This window comes from Ananas comosus, linkage group 5, assembly GCF_001540865.1.
Source record: "Ananas comosus cultivar F153 linkage group 5, ASM154086v1, whole genome shotgun sequence".
Taxonomy (NCBI): Eukaryota; Viridiplantae; Streptophyta; class Magnoliopsida; order Poales; family Bromeliaceae; genus Ananas; species Ananas comosus.
In genome coordinates this window covers 1,183,643-1,200,283 of record NC_033625.1, presented here as the reverse complement: position 1 = coordinate 1,200,283, position 16,641 = coordinate 1,183,643, and the positions used below count along the sequence as shown (strand labels likewise).

At 39.7% G+C, this 16,641-nt stretch overlaps 3 protein-coding genes across 4 annotated transcripts; 2 read left to right on the top strand and 1 right to left on the bottom strand.

Annotated features, from left to right (window-relative positions):
* Positions 1,523-7,824, top strand: LOC109710574 (heterogeneous nuclear ribonucleoprotein A2 homolog 1-like). 2 transcript variants are annotated; one of them, XM_020233267.1, is made up of 7 exons: positions 1,523-1,700; positions 1,781-2,052; positions 2,154-2,194; positions 5,116-5,279; positions 5,417-5,519; positions 5,591-5,760; positions 6,878-7,342. In XM_020233267.1, exons 2-7 carry the CDS (start codon positions 1,811-1,813, stop codon positions 7,340-7,342), a joined length of 1,185 nt encoding a protein of 394 aa, XP_020088856.1. In that variant the 5' UTR covers positions 1,523-1,700; positions 1,781-1,810. The 2 variants fall into 2 exon arrangements, with proteins under 2 accessions (XP_020088856.1, XP_020088857.1); XM_020233268.1 differs by lacking the exon at positions 1,523-1,700 and having other exon boundaries at positions 1,811-2,052; positions 6,878-7,824.
* Positions 10,308-13,100, top strand: LOC109711055 (zinc transporter 7-like). Its single transcript, XM_020233941.1, has 5 exons — positions 10,308-10,510; positions 10,697-10,754; positions 10,867-11,555; positions 11,682-11,831; positions 12,470-13,100. Exons 1-5 carry the CDS (start codon positions 10,496-10,498, stop codon positions 12,773-12,775), a joined length of 1,218 nt encoding a protein of 405 aa, XP_020089530.1. The 5' UTR covers positions 10,308-10,495; the 3' UTR covers positions 12,776-13,100.
* On the bottom strand, positions 13,194-16,352 carry LOC109711054. Its single transcript, XM_020233940.1, has 7 exons — positions 15,645-16,352; positions 15,065-15,151; positions 14,528-14,785; positions 14,288-14,449; positions 14,145-14,198; positions 13,873-14,013; positions 13,194-13,684 (listed from the first exon to the last, which is right to left on the bottom strand). The coding sequence occupies exons 1-7, from the start codon at positions 15,885-15,887 to the stop codon at positions 13,298-13,300; spliced, it is 1,332 nt and encodes a 443-aa protein (XP_020089529.1). The 5' UTR covers positions 15,888-16,352; the 3' UTR covers positions 13,194-13,297.

The window sequence follows — 16,641 nt, the reverse complement described above, 5'->3', positions numbered from 1 at the left end:
TTTCGGTCGGAGCCAATGCGCGGAAAAGGAACTGTTACGACAAACGCACAAACAGAAACGAAATGACGAACACAAAACACAATCAAACCACAAGCAGAAAATAAAGAGACACTGATTTACGTGGAAAACCCTTTGCAGGGAAAAACCACGGGCGAGGGAGGAGAGAACTTCACTATGGAACGAAAAGGAAATACAATGTTCTTCAGATTACAACCAACCACGATCACACGCCTCTAGGGCATAAACGAAAAACGAAAAAAGAAAAACTCATAACGGGTTTCGTATCCGATCCGTACCGCGGGGGGCTCCGCCCCCCGCACTACCCACCACAGATATTCATTTTTCCTCCATAATTTTTTTTTCCAAATTGGTCGCACCGCGAAGCTGTCGGCGAGTCGTAAACCCGAACCTGAATCGATAGTAGATTTCGAGTCACATCTAACATGTATAGATTGTACTCATGAAAAATTTATCTTCTTTTTTTTTTTTTTTTTTTTGAGAGAGAGAGATAGGTAGCACGCTACTCGCTTCGTTTATTTCATTTAGAAGTAAACTTAGTTAGAAATGTGAATCAACTAGGATTCGAATTTGGATCTCGAATGCCAATTACCAAGTCCTTTGCCACTTGCTCTAGGAACAGTTGGTATGAAAAATTTAACTTGACTAAGGAATTTTTCTATTGGCAAATGTACTTTGAATAATTTAGTCACACACTCACACAACATGTAATACGAGTGATCCACTATCTAAGTTAAAAGAAAAGCGTGAGAAAGAAAAGCTCTTTGGATGATCACTCACTTAATTCATTTTTTTTTCAGTACCCTATGATAGTACTTAGAAATTTAAATAGTATGACTAAAATGATAATGATAAGAATTTATTTGTTTATAACTTTTAGAGAAAACTTCTATATAATAAATTGTATGTTTGGATGGCTAATTGCTTGTAATTAATGTATATATTCACTATGTTTATTTAGCAAAAAAGAAAGATTCATTAGTAATGTATTCTTGCTTCTTTTTGGAGAAAATATTGTCACATTATAATTTAACTAATATTGACGATAATTAAAAAATTTACTAACCGGACATTTAATTATTAGAATTTATGTTAGCAATTGAGGCTAAAATACTTAAAATAATATTACGAATTGGATTGTAAAAAATTTAAAAATAAGAATTAAATTCCAAAATTGAATAAAGGTTAGTAACTAATATCTCAATTTATTATTATTATTTTTTTCTACCTGCAATGGGAAGTTATTGTGAGGATTCACGAAAAAAAAGTGATTTTTTATTTATTTTTGGGGTACAAGCACTATTCGGTCCGTTTTGGTCTATCGATGACACGGTAGAACCGGTTCACTGATTAAAGTTCTCACGAATCTTAATGCGCCGAAACGATGGGTGACGACGGATCACCGCACATCACACTCTCTAGAGCCGCGCGCACGTTCGTTAAAATGCGCCTGCGGAACATTGTACTCGTCCCGTCCACACGCGACCCCCGTGTTTAAAATCGGACCATTCCACTCCCCTATCGCCGTCACCCCACTTTTCTCTCGTAGTCGCATACAACTCCCACAAACGAAGCGGCGCCCGGAGCTCGCCTCGACACCCCAGCCTAGGGTTTCTTCGCATCCGAGCTTGATCTCTTCTCACCTCCCCCACATCGATCGAAACCCTAGCGCCAATCCGAAGGTGATCCCTTCTAGGGTTTTAGCTTTGATTTCTGGAAAAGGGGGGTTTTTTTAATCGCGCTAATCGGTTGTTGTTTGCAGGTGTTGTGGTCGGTGGAGGAAGCGAGGCCGATGGAGGGTTTCGGGGAGGAGAATCAGTATGGTGATAATGGATTCGATGAGGTTGAGGAGGAGGTTGAAGAGGAAGTGGAGGAGGAGGTTGAAGAGGAGGAGGAGGAGGAGGAAGGAGGAGGAGTGGGAAGAGGGGATGAAGGAGAAGGGGGCGGAGAAGATCGCGGAGTTGGGGTAGATAACGGAGGGAGTGGAGGTGGTGAGGAAGCGAAGGCTTCCACTGGTGATTCCTCTTCTTCGGGGTTAGTAGTACGGTTTTAGGGTTTTCTAGCTTCTGTTTATAGATCGGTACTATTTTGGTCTTTCTGGCGCATGGAGTAATCTGTAGTTTTGATTTTTGTAGGAAAATCTTCGTTGGAGGGGTTGCTTGGGAGACCACTGAAGGTATCCAATGTATTCGCAATAATTGTTCACATTTGCTATTAATATGGAAGAAGAAGTTTCAAGTTTCATTTTTGTGCAAAGATATTTTATTTGTGTTAATGAGTGTTTTTCTCCTGATTGTGAATAATGGGTGCTTACTAAATTTGTTTCTTTGATGAATACAAGAATAATTGTTTATTTTTTATGATGCCGATGTGTATTTGTGCGCTTGTAGCAACAGTTAGGAACTCTTTGTTCACTGCGAAAAGATTTTCAGCCCCAAATTTAAGATGCTTTCATCTTTCTTTCATAGCAATTGTGAGATGTGGCTTTTTCGTGAGTGTTGTTTATTTTGGTCATGATGATTTAAACTATTCTGTCGGATAGTTCATAGTACCTTAAGCTTTTGTTGGCGTTTTTTTTACTTGTATTCTCTACCTGAGAAAGTAGGGTGTAAAATTTTTCTGGAACATTATTTGCTTTTGCCAAGCCATTACACCATCATGGGCATCCACCTGCATTTATGTATACATTTGACTGGTTGCTTTAGTTTTGACTTGGTTGGTTTAGCTAGTTACACATATGTGAACTCTTACATTAATGCTCACGATTGTCATAATTGAGATCCCACCTAAGTTTGGTGAACTAAAGGGTCAGCAATATTGAGTTGCAAAATCGAATCGTAAGAACTTAAGATCCTATTAATTAAATGTACGAAATAATCATTTGATAGAAAACTTGATTGAAGAATATAAAAAAGTGGAGTGATATACTGCTCAAAAAATGGAAATCTTATTAGTTGCAAATAACAAGGGCAAAAAATGGAAATCTTATTAGTTGCAAATAACAAGAGTAAGGTTCAAGTCTTTGTATTCTATTCATTTAAAAGTATTGCAATTTGTTAAGTAATATAAAAGACCAACACTCTTATTATATTTAATACACATAAAACTCAGTGAGTAACTTGCTTCTAAACCCTAATAGGCCATTTTAGTTATTGGTCAAGAAAATGGAACGTAAGGTAGTAAATCAGGAGTATTCACTTGAAACACCCCCGACATGCTATTACGACCCCTTATTCTATGGGTCGACATCAAGAGCATTGCCTATCATATTGTCATCCTTGTGAACATTGTTGTTAGTATCATTGCCTTCTGCATAGGTTCACAACTATAAAATAGGAGAGACAGGTATCTGCCAATTAAATTTTCTGCGTACAAACAAATTTAACCAAACTAAAATTCAAATTATATAATACCATATCACCGTAAAAGTCATATATTTTACCTCTTACGTGTGGCATTAAAATAGATTTGTTTTTTTAGCATGATATGTTAGTCTCGAATCTGTGGAGCCTTTGAAGCACTATACACTGTGGAAACATAGTCTTTAGATCAATAGTAATACCCTAGCAGAATTGATCGAGTACTTTGACTTTTTGACCTTCATGCAGGCCTAGAGATTCAAATAGGAATTGTGAATCTTGAAATAGCCACTCTAAGCAATTTCATCCTTCTGTGGATTCTAATTTAGAGATAGGCATATGTGGAAAATAAACATAATTATAAATTTTCCGCTGTTTGCAATTGTTACCTGATGAACTGTAATTTTTTCCCCTCAAATTCATGTAATACTAAATTAGTCCTATGGAAAACAAATTGTGTTCAAAACAACAACTTTTTTGCCCCTCTTCAATATGAAATTTTTCTCCAGTTGCTCTGCACCACAGCAGTATTGAATAGCAATTACCAGTTGTGCTATGTTTTCCTCTCCCATGTTTTTGGCAATATCGTCTAACATCTTATTCCTGACTTTGCCATAAAAGGTGGTTTGAGTTAGCATGAGTGAATTGTTGACAGCATTCTGTAAATTTTTCTTCCAGACATAGTTCATTGTTGATTAAGAAACGGGCTTCTTAACGTACCTCTTTTTTAAACGGCCTCTACCATTTTCTTTCTTTCATGGCTAAGAACCTGTTGGCAATCTAGAGGTATCTCACTACGGTCACAAGATTGATATATATTTTATCATGTGGTTGTAATTAATCTGCTATCATTTAGTAGAATGTCGGTACAGTTAAAGTGTTGAATGGAATAGAATGGCTGTCATTTCATATTTGAATTGAAGTGCTATAGCCTACATACATTTCGTTACATTTGGTTGGATTGAAGCGTGCTATAGCCTACATACATCGGATTTGAATTGAATTCCTGATAGTTTAAATTTACATGAGAGGAGCTGGTCTCAGTTGAAAGGTTGTATGGAGCTACTAATTCCTGATTGAGCTAACTACATAGGTTTTATTGCTGTAGGACCTACATAGTGCATCTGATCTGAGCTCTGCTCATTTTTTATGTCTAGCTGAATTGTCAGTCTCAACTCTCAATTTATTAACATAATGGATTTGGACCCTCTAGGAGCTTTGTCTCTTTTCCCCTTGTTGGCAACTCCTCTGCAATCTGAATGAGGAAGGCTAGAAGTGAGCCTTAAATCTGGCTTCTTTGTCAGGCCAACTATCCCAAGAGTGCCTTTAAATGTATCCAACATTGAGCTGTTGATGCATTTTCTTTCCCCCCCTTTTTTTTCCAAACCTTGGTGCTCTGAAATTGCATGATGTGCCATCCTTTTAATTTGGGGTTGAATATTAATATATTTGGTAATTTTGAAGAGTTTTTCTTTTTTTGTAAACATGAGTACGAGGCTTATAAAACTATAATTTCTATATGGTGTTGTAATGCATGACGAGATGAATAAAATTTTGATGTTTCCCATGATTTTTATGCTGAGATTGTTGGAAAGTTACCGTTACTTCTTCGAAATGAATGATTCAATATTTGTTAGAGCCATTTCAGTCTTTCAAATTCACTGATTTATCATCTTCTCTAGTAAGCCCACTAGATACCTTGTTTCATTCCTTGTTATTCTTGAATATTTTGCTACAGCTACCTTCAGGAAGCATTTTGAGATATATGGTGCTATAAGTGATTCTGTGATTATGAAGGACAAACACACGCAGATGCCTCGAGGATTCGGGTTTGTTACGTTTTCTGATCCATCTGTTATTGACAAAGTTTTGGAGGATGAGCATGTTATAGATGGTAGAACGGTAAGACTGTTGTCACTCTTTAGTTGTTTGACTTTGAGTAATCTTGCTTGTTTCAGGAAGCCTGTTATCTGTAATTTATCAATTAGATTTAAGAAAGTAACTGAATCATTGGAATTCTTTGTTGTGTTTCAATTCAGGTGGAAGTTAAGAGGACAGTTCCTAGAGAAGACATCTCAACAAAAGGAGGCCCTAAGACAAGAAAGATCTTTGTCGGTGGGATACCCCCATCATTTACGGAAGGTAATAGCTGCACTTACGAGGCCTCCTGTTAAACAAAGTTTATATGTAAAACTCAAAATAGAATATTTCAGATGAGTTGAAGGAACATTTTGAGGCCTATGGGAAGGTAGTTGAGCACATGATAATGCTTGACCATGGAACTGGACGTTCACGGGGCTTTGGCTTTGTCACTTTTGAAAGCGAAGAGGCTGTCGAGAAAGTCATTTCTGAAGGTCGGATGCATAGTCTTGGAGGGAAGCAGGTTTGGTTACTTGATGTGCTTTAGTATTGCATTAATTTCATTGATTTAGATTGAAAAACATTTAGAAATTCACATATATAAATACTATTCGAGCTTGGTATGAACTCCTCCCTCCTAAGTTAGACATTGAATTGACTCATTAGAATCTCATTTTCAAGTAGGAAATATGCGAGTCTGTTAGAAACACTCAAAGTTTACGCTGTATCATAGCTTGTTTGATTATTCCAAGTTGTAGACCAGGCTGCAAATCTGAATTTGTACATGCTAGTAGAAAGTTTCTGGTACTTGATTGAGATGCCTTTTTTGGACCTTATGTTTCGCAGCTTATTTGAAATTAGTTAAGGCCTAATTCTTGTTTAGCAAGCAGCATCAGAAGGAATCCGTAGATTCAAAGATGTTTCCGGACATCTTAGGTTGTATTCGTTGAGAAAGAAGCGATAGATCAAAAGTTAACTGAGGCTATACCATTTGGTCTAGCTCGCAAGATAGATATATGGAGGCCTTCTCAACTAAACACCATTATGAAATAGGTCGTTCAACTTCCTCCCCTTTTTGTTTTTAATATTTTGATAGACACAATGACAACTCGTCAACTTTATCTGTTTTGATTTTACATTTCAGCTGATTTAGAGGTTACTCTGCCTGCTGTCTGGCTAATGTTTTGGGGACTCCATTAACAACTGACAGTTAACACTTAACACGGCCTATTTCGGAATGACCTTTAGTTAACGAGGTCTGCATACATTGTTACCAAGTGGACAGCAAACTAATATATTTTATTATTTTATTCGTGACGATATAGCAACATAATTCTCAAATTCTTACGACGTATATGATTGTTTTTGATCACTTAGAGTTTTGCAAGTAAAAAGCTAATAAATTGGTGGTCAAAATCCATCCATTTTTGATTCATTTGAAGTGTGTGAAGATAGATTAAACATAGTATATTCCATTTGTGTGATACTAGAATTTTCATTTGTTTGTCCATGATTTTCATCTTCTTTTCTCTGTTTAGAAATATATAAGCATTAAAATAATGACCCATTTCCGCAGAATCATATATTACATAAAATAGATTACATATAGTGACTTGTTAATTGCTTCCCAAATATTGCAGGTTGAAATAAAAAAGGCCGAACCGAAGAATGCTGGCGGGAACCCTAGTTACAGCGGAAGGGGTAGTCATGCAACTGGTTACTCACGTGGTGGTGGTGGTTCTCATCGCGGTAGTGCTTATGGGTATGGAGGAGGAGGAGGAGGAGGAGGAGGAGGAGGTGGTGGTGGTGGTGGTTACCGATCCAGCGGAGTCTATTATGGCGCAAATCCCACCTATGGATATGGCAGAAACTACGGATATGGTGGGGCTGCTGGCTTTGGCACAGGCTTTGGTGCGGGTTTTGGTGGTGGGCCCATGTATGGTGGTGGAGGATATGGTGGATACAGTGGCGGTTATCCTTATGGCTATGGTGGAGCATATGGTGGATATGGTGGTGGCGGTAGTGGTGGGGCTGGCGGCGGTGGCGGCGGTACTGGCGGAGCCGGACGGAGCCACGGGAACAGATACCACCCGTATGGAAAGTGAATATAATAGTGCAATCTTCTTAGAGGATTCTACTAATCAATGTCCATTCTTCTGATGAATTAGGTTTTAGCTATATTTGTCTAAATACAGCTAAATCTCATCAGAGAACACTTTTTTAAGGGATTGGAAGAGCCTTTCAGAAATTGTATGTTTGCCAATAGCATCATCTCTAGCTTCATGACTAAAACTTGAATCTTTTGTATTCGTTGTCCCACACAGTGATCCCTAGCTCCGTGTTACAATTTAACTATGACCATATTTAGTTGTGCTTTTTGTTTGTAATTTCGACGGTAGCTGTTGTGCATCGGACTAAATTATTCGTAGGTAGAAATTTTATTGGTGTAGTAGAACCATACGTTGTTAATGCCTCTACATTACTGTTACTATTATTATTATTATTATGCCCACTAATGAGGATAGGAAAATGGCGCCCTGGATATCTTTTTATGTTTTAATGTTAATAATGGGTTTTAATTTTCTTACATTTGGATTGCATTGTTCACTTAAATCGCATTTTCGTATGTATTTTGTCCTTTGCTAAAAATCTGGGAATGTAGGAACCCGGGGGCCTGGGCCTGCGCGACTCTGGCCCAACTTTGTGGGCTCTGTTCAGATCCTGTAGTTGTGATATTTCGAAGAGGCCAATTTTGAATAAATGGAAGTTTTAAAATAATTGGTATATGGCTTTAATAGACTTCTAATTGAGTTTTTCTTTGCTTTGATATACTCTGGAAAATTAAATTTCTCTGACTGTATAAGTTATTGGAGACTAATGTTTTAAATCTAATTCTATGTACTGGGTAAGTTATTTGTTATCATTTTTATGGCTTCCAATTTGTTTGTTTGTGTTTAATCGTAGCCTTCTATAGTCGGTGTTTGGCGAAGAGAAAATCAGGAACTCATACTAAAATAGAAGCCCAGCTCACGTAGCTTTAATTCAAACATTTTGATTTAGCTCAAAGGATGTTTTAGAAAATTTTTATTGTTATATATGGTGTCTGATGATGTTATATTATTTACGCGTACTTCAATGGAGATATAAAAGTATGAACAAGGAGAAATAGAGAAGTAAGAACAGGAAAAGAGTCTGGACCTTCCATTAATTGTTGTAGAGCATATTACTTGAGATAAGTTACTATTGCATTAACAAGTGCACACGAAGTACTCCTCTAGACTACGTAAAACAAGCAATTTGTTTTTTTTTTTTGGGGGGGGGAAAAATTGGACAGATAATATTAAAATTGAAAAATAATATTGCAATTAATAAGTGGAATAAATCCAGCTTAATTGGTGAACTTCGACTTTCTACAATTAGTTCTTCCATTCAAAGAATTCTGTGTTGGCCCTCTTAAACGATGTGCACGGAGAAAATTAATTACGAATCGTTCGCATACGGTAATGTGTGCTTAGGACAGGTGAATTTACATTCACACTTAGCCTACGTGCTAGGCACATTATCAATGCGATGATTATTTCGTAATCTTTTATCGGAATAATATTTTTCTTTAGTTTTAGCTTTTGCAACTGAAGGTAAAAATAAAATATTTGGATAAATCAAAATAATTTTTAAAAATATTTATTTTCTTAGATAAAAATTAATCATATATATCAATACTAAAACATTTGAGCATCGAACTTTGTCATCTGATGTAGTTTTGACAAATCGATAGCTTTTTCAATTGAAGAGACACGATGATAATAATTCATTATGTATTAGGATTTAACTGGATTAAAAGTTTGAAAAATAAAGTGAAAATCTAATAAAGATAGGATCAATAATGCAATCGACTCTTTTCTTAATACTCGGATATTCTAATGACAAAATTAGTCTCAGCAGTTCCATATATATAATGTGATTAGAATATTATTGATAGATTGAGTATAATTTTTTCTACCTATTTTTCAATCATTAGATGTTCAGAATTGAGCGGTTGCAGGTGAAATAGTAATAATTCAATTGTGAAAAATAGATAATAAAAAATAATCCATATACTTCATGTTCATGGGACTCCGTTGCTCTTCCATTCGTAATTACTTTCGATAAACAAATTTAGCTCAAAAGGCTCAACGCGACGGCAAATCCACCGTCCATTGATGGGTCCCCTGAAATGGACGGGTCAGATTGTTTAGACGGGAACAACGGGTCCACACGGTCACCACCGGGCGCATCGCCACAATGTCGACATGGTTACGACACCACCAAACAACTCGTCACCATCAGTCCACGTGGCAAATCCAACGGCGGAAACTCGACTTCCCCACCGCCGCGCACCCAAGGATTTTGACGCTTCCGTGCCGTAACCTGCACCGGCGGAGCTCCACGTCTAATCATACCCCACACACCCCCACCCCCTTCTCAGCCGTCCGATCCAACAGCTGGAGCATCCGGACCGCAGATCTACTCACGTGCGTTGCACGTGGAGCGGAGTGCGATTGCCCCACTCACTAACTCCATGAACTCGAAATTATCGCATGAACCCGCTGTACCATGCAGCCGAGCAGTACAAAATTTTAAATATATTGTTTGTTTTTATAGAATTATTAAATATATTTCATACAATTTTTACAATTATAAACTCATTAAACTTAACAAGTAGCTTAAAATTCTAAGTCAAAATATCGTTGACCGACTCAAATTAAATAAATTGAAAGATTGGACGGTAGAATCAAAATTTTAAAAGATCGGATAATCGATTCAGAATTATCCATAGTATAAGTAGTTTCTATACGTTTTTAGTTAAATTTATATCTATGGAATTTGAAATTTAAGGGCTTAATCATCAAATAACGCTGCTGGTTCATGATATGCAGGAGTACAGTTGGTGCAGGGAATAATTCGTGGGCGGCACGCGACACCGTTGTTGCGCTTCGGGTGGCTTCTCTTTTCCTCGATGGTTTATAGATTCTGATGTTTGTTGGATGACGACACTTTTTTGAACTGAGGCTTCTTCCTCCTCTCTCTCTCGATCTCTACTTTTATATCTTTATATTTATTTATACTAATATATCTCGCACTATATAATGTATGATGATATATGATGTTATTATTATTATAATAATAAAGGGAGAACTTTGGAGGAAGAGGAAAGAGATTGGAGGAGAGATCGAAGTCCTAATTTCCTACAGCAGGGGAGGGGATAGCGTCGTGCCACGATGTCGTTCTTCGAGGCAGGGTTTTACCTTAATTTTGATTCTAATTCTAATTAATCCCCAAATTCTGATATAATTGGTTTTCCGGGTTTCCGAGTGAGTGTTTGAAAACCTACTTTTCGTGTTGAAGACGAGGTTTTGTTTTGCGGCGCCCCCCCAACCCCCCTCCGGTTCGCCATCTGATTTTGTCTTTTTTCTTAGCAGGAAATGGATTCCTTGTATTATTACAGTGGATTCCGCGACCAGTTGCGCCATTTCTCTGGTAAAAATCCCTCCTTTTTTGGTTTTTTTTTTTTTTATTTTTATTATTATTATTTTTGGGTATGTGGTGGGGTATTGAGTTCGTGATGGGTTGCGGTTCCTTTTACGTGCAGAGGCGGTGTCGTCCTCGCTGGCGACGGGGAGCTGCGGCGGCGCGGCGGAGGAGGAGGAGGAGGGGTGCCGCGACGACGCGGCGGCGCTGCGGCTGAAGCTGGCGGCGATGGCGGCGATCCTGGTGGCGGGGATGGTGGGCGTGGCGATCCCCCTGGCGGCGGGGCGGAAGCGGCGGCGCCTCCTGAGCACGGAGAGCGGCTTCTTCGCCCTCGCCAAGGCCTTCGCCGCGGGCGTCATCCTCGCCACGGGCTTCGTCCACATGCTCCACGACGCCGAGGCCGCGCTCACCGACCCCTGCCTCCCCCGCTTCCCCTGGCGCCGCTTCCCCTTCTCCGGCTTCGTCGCCATGGCCGCCGCCCTCGCCACCCTCGTCCTCGACTTCCTCGCCACCCAGTTCTACGAGCGCAAGCACCGCGCCACCGCCGCCGCCGCCGCCGCCGAGACCGACGCCGCGGCGGAGGACGACGAGGAGCGCTCCATCATCGCCGCGGCGCCGGAGCCGCCCGTGGACGAGGACGAGGACGAGGGCGAGGGCTCCGCCAAGGGCCGCGACGCGGTGCACATCGTGGGGATGCTCGCGCACGCGGCGGCGCACGGCCACAGCCACCACCACGGCCACGCGCACGGGGACGGGGACGGGGACGAGGGCCAGGTCTCCTCGCACGTGCGCCACGTCGTCGTCTCCCAGGTGCTCGATCTAAAGTCTAAACCACCCCTATTAGCCGTGCATATCATCCGCTCGCTAATGGCAATTATTAAGTAATTAGCGCTTAATTATTTAATAATTATATTCCTGTAAATCACCAACTAACAGATTTTGGAGCTTGGGATCGTGTCGCACTCGGTGATCATCGGGCTATCACTGGGCGTGTCTCGGAGTCCGTGCACGATAAGGCCGTTAATGGCGGCGCTCTCTTTCCACCAGTTCTTTGAAGGGTTTGCATTGGGTGGCTGCATCTCTCAGGTTTGTAGATTTTCTTTTCTTTTCTTTTCTTTTCTTTTCTAGTTTTAACCCTTTGCCTAAACAACAACAACAACAACAACAACAACAACCCTTTGCTCGTTTTGGAGCGGAGTGAAGAAGCTGTTCCAAAAATCAAACCACATAGCCACTTAAGAGCCTTTTTGGCCACGGCGGCGGAGGGTGTAGTGCCGTTTCAATAGTATTATTACTAGCACAAACTTTCATATTTTCTCTACCAGCTTCTTTTTGCAGCTGAATAGAAATTTAAACTTTGCGTTTTGGTTCAGAATCACATTTCTGCTTTTCGCTGATAGTAAAGTTTCGTAATACTTTTGTTGACAAAATGTTCTACCGTACATGACTGTATCTGAATACATGTGAAGTGGAGCCAAACAGACCCTAAACAGACCCTAAATAAACACTTCAATTCGAAGCTTTTGCTTTCTGAATTCACCGTGCCTTCGAACGAGTGGACAAATATGGCTTTCGCTATCAGAAAGTGGACAAATGGCTTTCGCTATCAGACTAGAGAAATTGCACCAGCCATGTACTTTTAAGCTTGTTCATGTAATAGTAATACCCAGCTATTTATTGGCTGTTGTTCTTGATTATTGTTCTACCACAATTCACGATCTCAGGCACGGTTCAAGAACTTGTCGGCCATAATCATGGCAACGTTCTTCGCGATCACAACGCCGCTGGGGATCGGCGTCGGGACGGGGATAGCCTCCGTCTACAACGCCAACAGCCCGCGGGCCCTGGTGGTGGAGGGCCTGCTGGACTCGGTGTCGGCGGGCATCCTCATCTACATGTCCCTCGTCGACCTCATCGCGGCCGACTTCCTCAGCCGTCGGATGAGCTGTGATTTGCGGTTCCAAGTCGCCTCCTACTGCACCCTCCTCGGCGGCGCCCTTGCCATGTCGGCCCTCGCCATCTGGGCTTAAATGAAGAACACTCCCTCTGTAAAATTACAATCCTTAGTTTTTTTTTTTTGGGTGGAAATAATTATTTGTTAATGGATGGAAGGTCCCTCGATCTCTGGGGTTCTTTTGGTAATTAGGATGCTGTATACATAACATTAGAAGCCCTCTTTCCTTCTGGTCTGGCTTGATTACTGATCAAGGAAGCAAAACTATTTGACTTTACATGTATTTTAATTTTGTTTTTCTTTATTTTTTTTTATTTTATTTTTGGGAATGTATTAATGTGTTTTGGCTTCTCGATTAATTACTATTGAATAAAACAAGGGTAAAATACATTTTTAATCCCCATGCATGTCCGAGTGTATTTCTACGTTCGTCCTCGTTTCGCAAGCATTGCATGAAATGCTAGGGAGAGGAAGAAACTTTGAACCTGAGCAACTTGTTTATTATTATTATTATTATTATTATTATATTATTTTCTGTTATTCAGTGTAAATAAAATAGGAGCCAACATTACATTTCAAGATCCGCAAAGGGTCTTTTTTACTTGCAGTACATGTTCCTGCCAGGGCCCCCGAAGTAGAAGCGCGGCTCAGTGAACTGAACTTCGGCGTAATTCTCTCCGCTGTAGCAGTCCGTATGGGTGCTGAAGGTTTGGCCCGGGTCGGGGTACTTGAAGGTCTTCGAGTAGTCCATGATCCGCGGCTGGCCGATGAACGCGGCTTGGCCCCAGTGGTCGAAGGCGAAGCGGCCGCTCCCCATGGCCGTCCTGGTGTGCGGCAGCTGCTGCTTCATGCGGGGGCTGTACACGATGCCGCCGAACAGCGCGACGGTGCCCACTTTGGTTAGCCCGCGGAAGATGCTCGCCGGCCAGTAGCCAAATGTGGTCCTCCCGTATGCCACCCACCACTTATCATCATCTTTCAAGTCCTGAAAATACAAGTTTTGGGTTTCTCAGGTTTTTGAGTTTTTTGTTTTTTTTTTCAGTTGCAGCTATTCGGGTTGGGTCGATTTGGGTCTCGAGTAGCTAGCTCGGTCCAGTTTCGGGCAGAGTCAGGTCAGATCATAAGATTGGGTCAGTTTTTTTTGCCACCTCTGATGACACACTTGATCTTTACCTTCCAGATCGTGAGCTCTATTATGTACTGGTCCCCCCATTCCTGAGAAATCGGATCAATCCGCGCTCCGAGTGCGATAGAGGGGTCGATTTGTACAAAACCCGAGCAAAGGAGGTTGAAGCATCCTGTGTTGGCTCCAGCCTGATCATGATGAAATCAAAATAGTCCATCGTATTAATCGTTTTTTTCGATAAATTTTTGTTAAACTAATACGTACTTAATTACGGAGCTAAAAGCACAGAAGAGGTAATCGTGAGTAAAAAGCAGCTTACCGCCCAGTATATAAAGAACCTAGTTGCAGTATCATTGTACAGATCAGGATACACCTGATAATAATAAACAGAAAATTGAACGTGTAAGTAGAATTGATTAGCTAGTGAGGCAGATTGAGAGAATTGAGAAATGCAAATCCTACAATCCATCCAGCTTCGACGGAGTCGAAATTACGGAACGGGCCGTTCCTCAGCCAAATCTGCGCAGAGCTGAATTCGTCGGAGGCTTCAACACGCGGGTTCCATGTGTTGATTCTTGCTTGAATTCCGAGGTAGCTGTAGCCTGCTCCAACTAGCACACTGACCTGGACTAATTGCAGGGCAAAATTATACTTGATTTAGCATGAAAATTACGAAATTGCTGGTTAAGAAAGTGGGGTAACCTCATTCAGATCTTCGACTCCAATGAGTATGGTTTTGTTGGGTAAGTGGATCTCGTGCTTGGTTACGCCATGTCGAGGTTTCCTCCCGTAGGTTTCGAGCGAGTTAGTGTTCAGTAGATGGCGCTTCTCGATTCTCAGAATAGGGATTGTTCCTTCGGGGCAGCTCCCGCTCTTTCGCCATACTTGCCAAGCCAAATTAGCTGAAGAATTAGAATCAGCATTTGCTGCTTTTGTGAAGGGCTCTTCACTTGGTCTCAACTGAAACATAAGGAGTTTCTTACACATCATGCTCGTGAATTTTTAAGGCTTCATACCCAAATGAACTAAATTTTTTTTTGCTCCTAAGCTTTTCTGATGCCTAGTTTCTCAGATTTGCTGAGGACTATAACTCCTATCGATATTTAGATCATTTGTCACCATGACCACTCTCTGAAAAGTGAAACGATGCCTTTAAATTGTGCTCTATTCAAAAAATACCCCTTAATTAAATAGAACATTTCCTGAAAAAAAAAAAGGAATATTACAAAGAAAACAAACCGTAATTGTGTGGTTTCGAAGCAGCGGGTGATCAAATGCCGGTTGTTTGTATACGTCAACACAATCAATGATATCGCCGTCTTCACTCTGTGTACATACATGCGAACATGATCTATTATAAAATAAATCAAGCAATCTAACAAGTACTATTAGAACTCAGCTGATTGTTGCACGTTTAATCTTTAATTATGAACAAAAGTTTAATAGGGACGATCCGTAATGTGAGACTGTATGATCCACCATTCATATTGTTTTAAGATTCGAGCTGATGGCATGATGAACAACAGATTGTGCAGTCTCACATTAGGGATCCTCCTCACTGAATTTTGGCTCCTTGATTGGCTACGTACTTTTATTCAACTTTTATGCCAAACATCCAATTTATATAGAATAATAAGAATATATAGACTTGTAAATAGAAAGGGACCACCAACGTCAAGAATAACAAAATATGTTTAAGATAAATTTCATCTTACACTCTGCATAAAAACTAAAAAAGAAAAAGTAATATTAAAAAAAGGTACCCTGAAAAGAAAAAGTATGTAAAAAGGTTGAACCTGTTATTGAATTAAAGTTCAACCTGTATGGTTTTCACTGCAGGTTTATTGAGGAGCTTTAACTTTTTCTCCACAGCATCTTCTTTGTCCATTGCTGTAATTTTCCTTTTACCATCCACCAAAACATCCCTCAAAGAAAAGCAAAGCAAAGTAAGCAAGATTACCTCCTTCTTTACCACCTCCATTATAGATTTGATAGGGAAGAATAAGGAGAATAAAGTATGAATATTTATAGGCATAAACAAGGCAACAAATAATCCTACCATTTAGGGCCTCACGGTTTATAATATTTGGGAATGTTGTATACTTTGTATTTGGAATGACAATTTTATTACTAATTTATCTAGATATTTGGGAAAATTGTTAAAAACTAACCTATTTTTATTAATTATTAATGGATTACTAATAATTTCCACCATACAAGAAAATGAATCTCAAAATATTACAAACCTTGAATTAAATGGCTCTTTATAGTTTAGAAGTCAATTAAATTGGAGACAAGTGGAGAACGCACTAATAAAGTAAAGATTGAATGCATATTATATTAATTATTGGTCATTAATTGCTAATTTCATTTCGCATTTTATTTTAGAATATATTGTAATAACTCTACTGCCGATTCTTTTTTTTATTATTTCTTTTGTAATGAGTAATGGACAACCGAAATTGAGCCTTGAATTACATTTTGTTACCATACTCTTCATTTCAGGCAAAAATAAGGCCTAGTTAGTATATCCATTACTCATTACAAAAGAAATAATAAAAAAAAGAATCGGCAGTAGAGTTANCATCATTGGAGCACCATGTGAGTACATTTATACAAAAGAAGATGGCTATACGAAATAATCTTAGATACCGCTAATTAATTGCATGCAGTAATGGACAACCGAAATTGAGCCTTGAATTACATTTTGTTACCATACTCTTCATTTCAGGCAAAAATAAGGCCTAGTTAGTATATCCATTACTGCATGCAATTAATTAGCGGTATCTAAGATTATTTCGTATAGCCATCTTCTT

Coding starts and splice junctions, on each gene's coding strand:
- LOC109710574 (XM_020233268.1), top strand. CDS start 1,811: ATGGAGGGTTTCGGGGAGGAGAATCAGTATGGTGATAATGGATTCGAT. Junction 2,053..2,153: donor GGTGATTCCTCTTCTTCGGG/GTTAGTAGTACG, acceptor TGATTTTTGTAG/GAAAATCTTCGTTGGAGGGG. Junction 5,761..6,877: donor ATAGTCTTGGAGGGAAGCAG/GTTTGGTTACTT, acceptor CAAATATTGCAG/GTTGAAATAAAAAAGGCCGA.
- LOC109711055 (XM_020233941.1), top strand. Junction 11,556..11,681: donor GCCACGTCGTCGTCTCCCAG/GTGCTCGATCTA, acceptor ACCAACTAACAG/ATTTTGGAGCTTGGGATCGT. Junction 11,832..12,469: donor TGGGTGGCTGCATCTCTCAG/GTTTGTAGATTT, acceptor TCACGATCTCAG/GCACGGTTCAAGAACTTGTC.
- LOC109711054 (XM_020233940.1), bottom strand. CDS start 15,887: ATGGTAGGATTATTTGTTGCCTTGTTTATGCCTATAAATATTCATACT. Junction 14,786..15,064: donor TTCGAAACCACACAATTACG/GTTTGTTTTCTT, acceptor CTTATGTTTCAG/TTGAGACCAAGTGAAGAGCC. Junction 14,450..14,527: donor GAGTCGAAGATCTGAATGAG/GTTACCCCACTT, acceptor CAATTAGTCCAG/GTCAGTGTGCTAGTTGGAGC.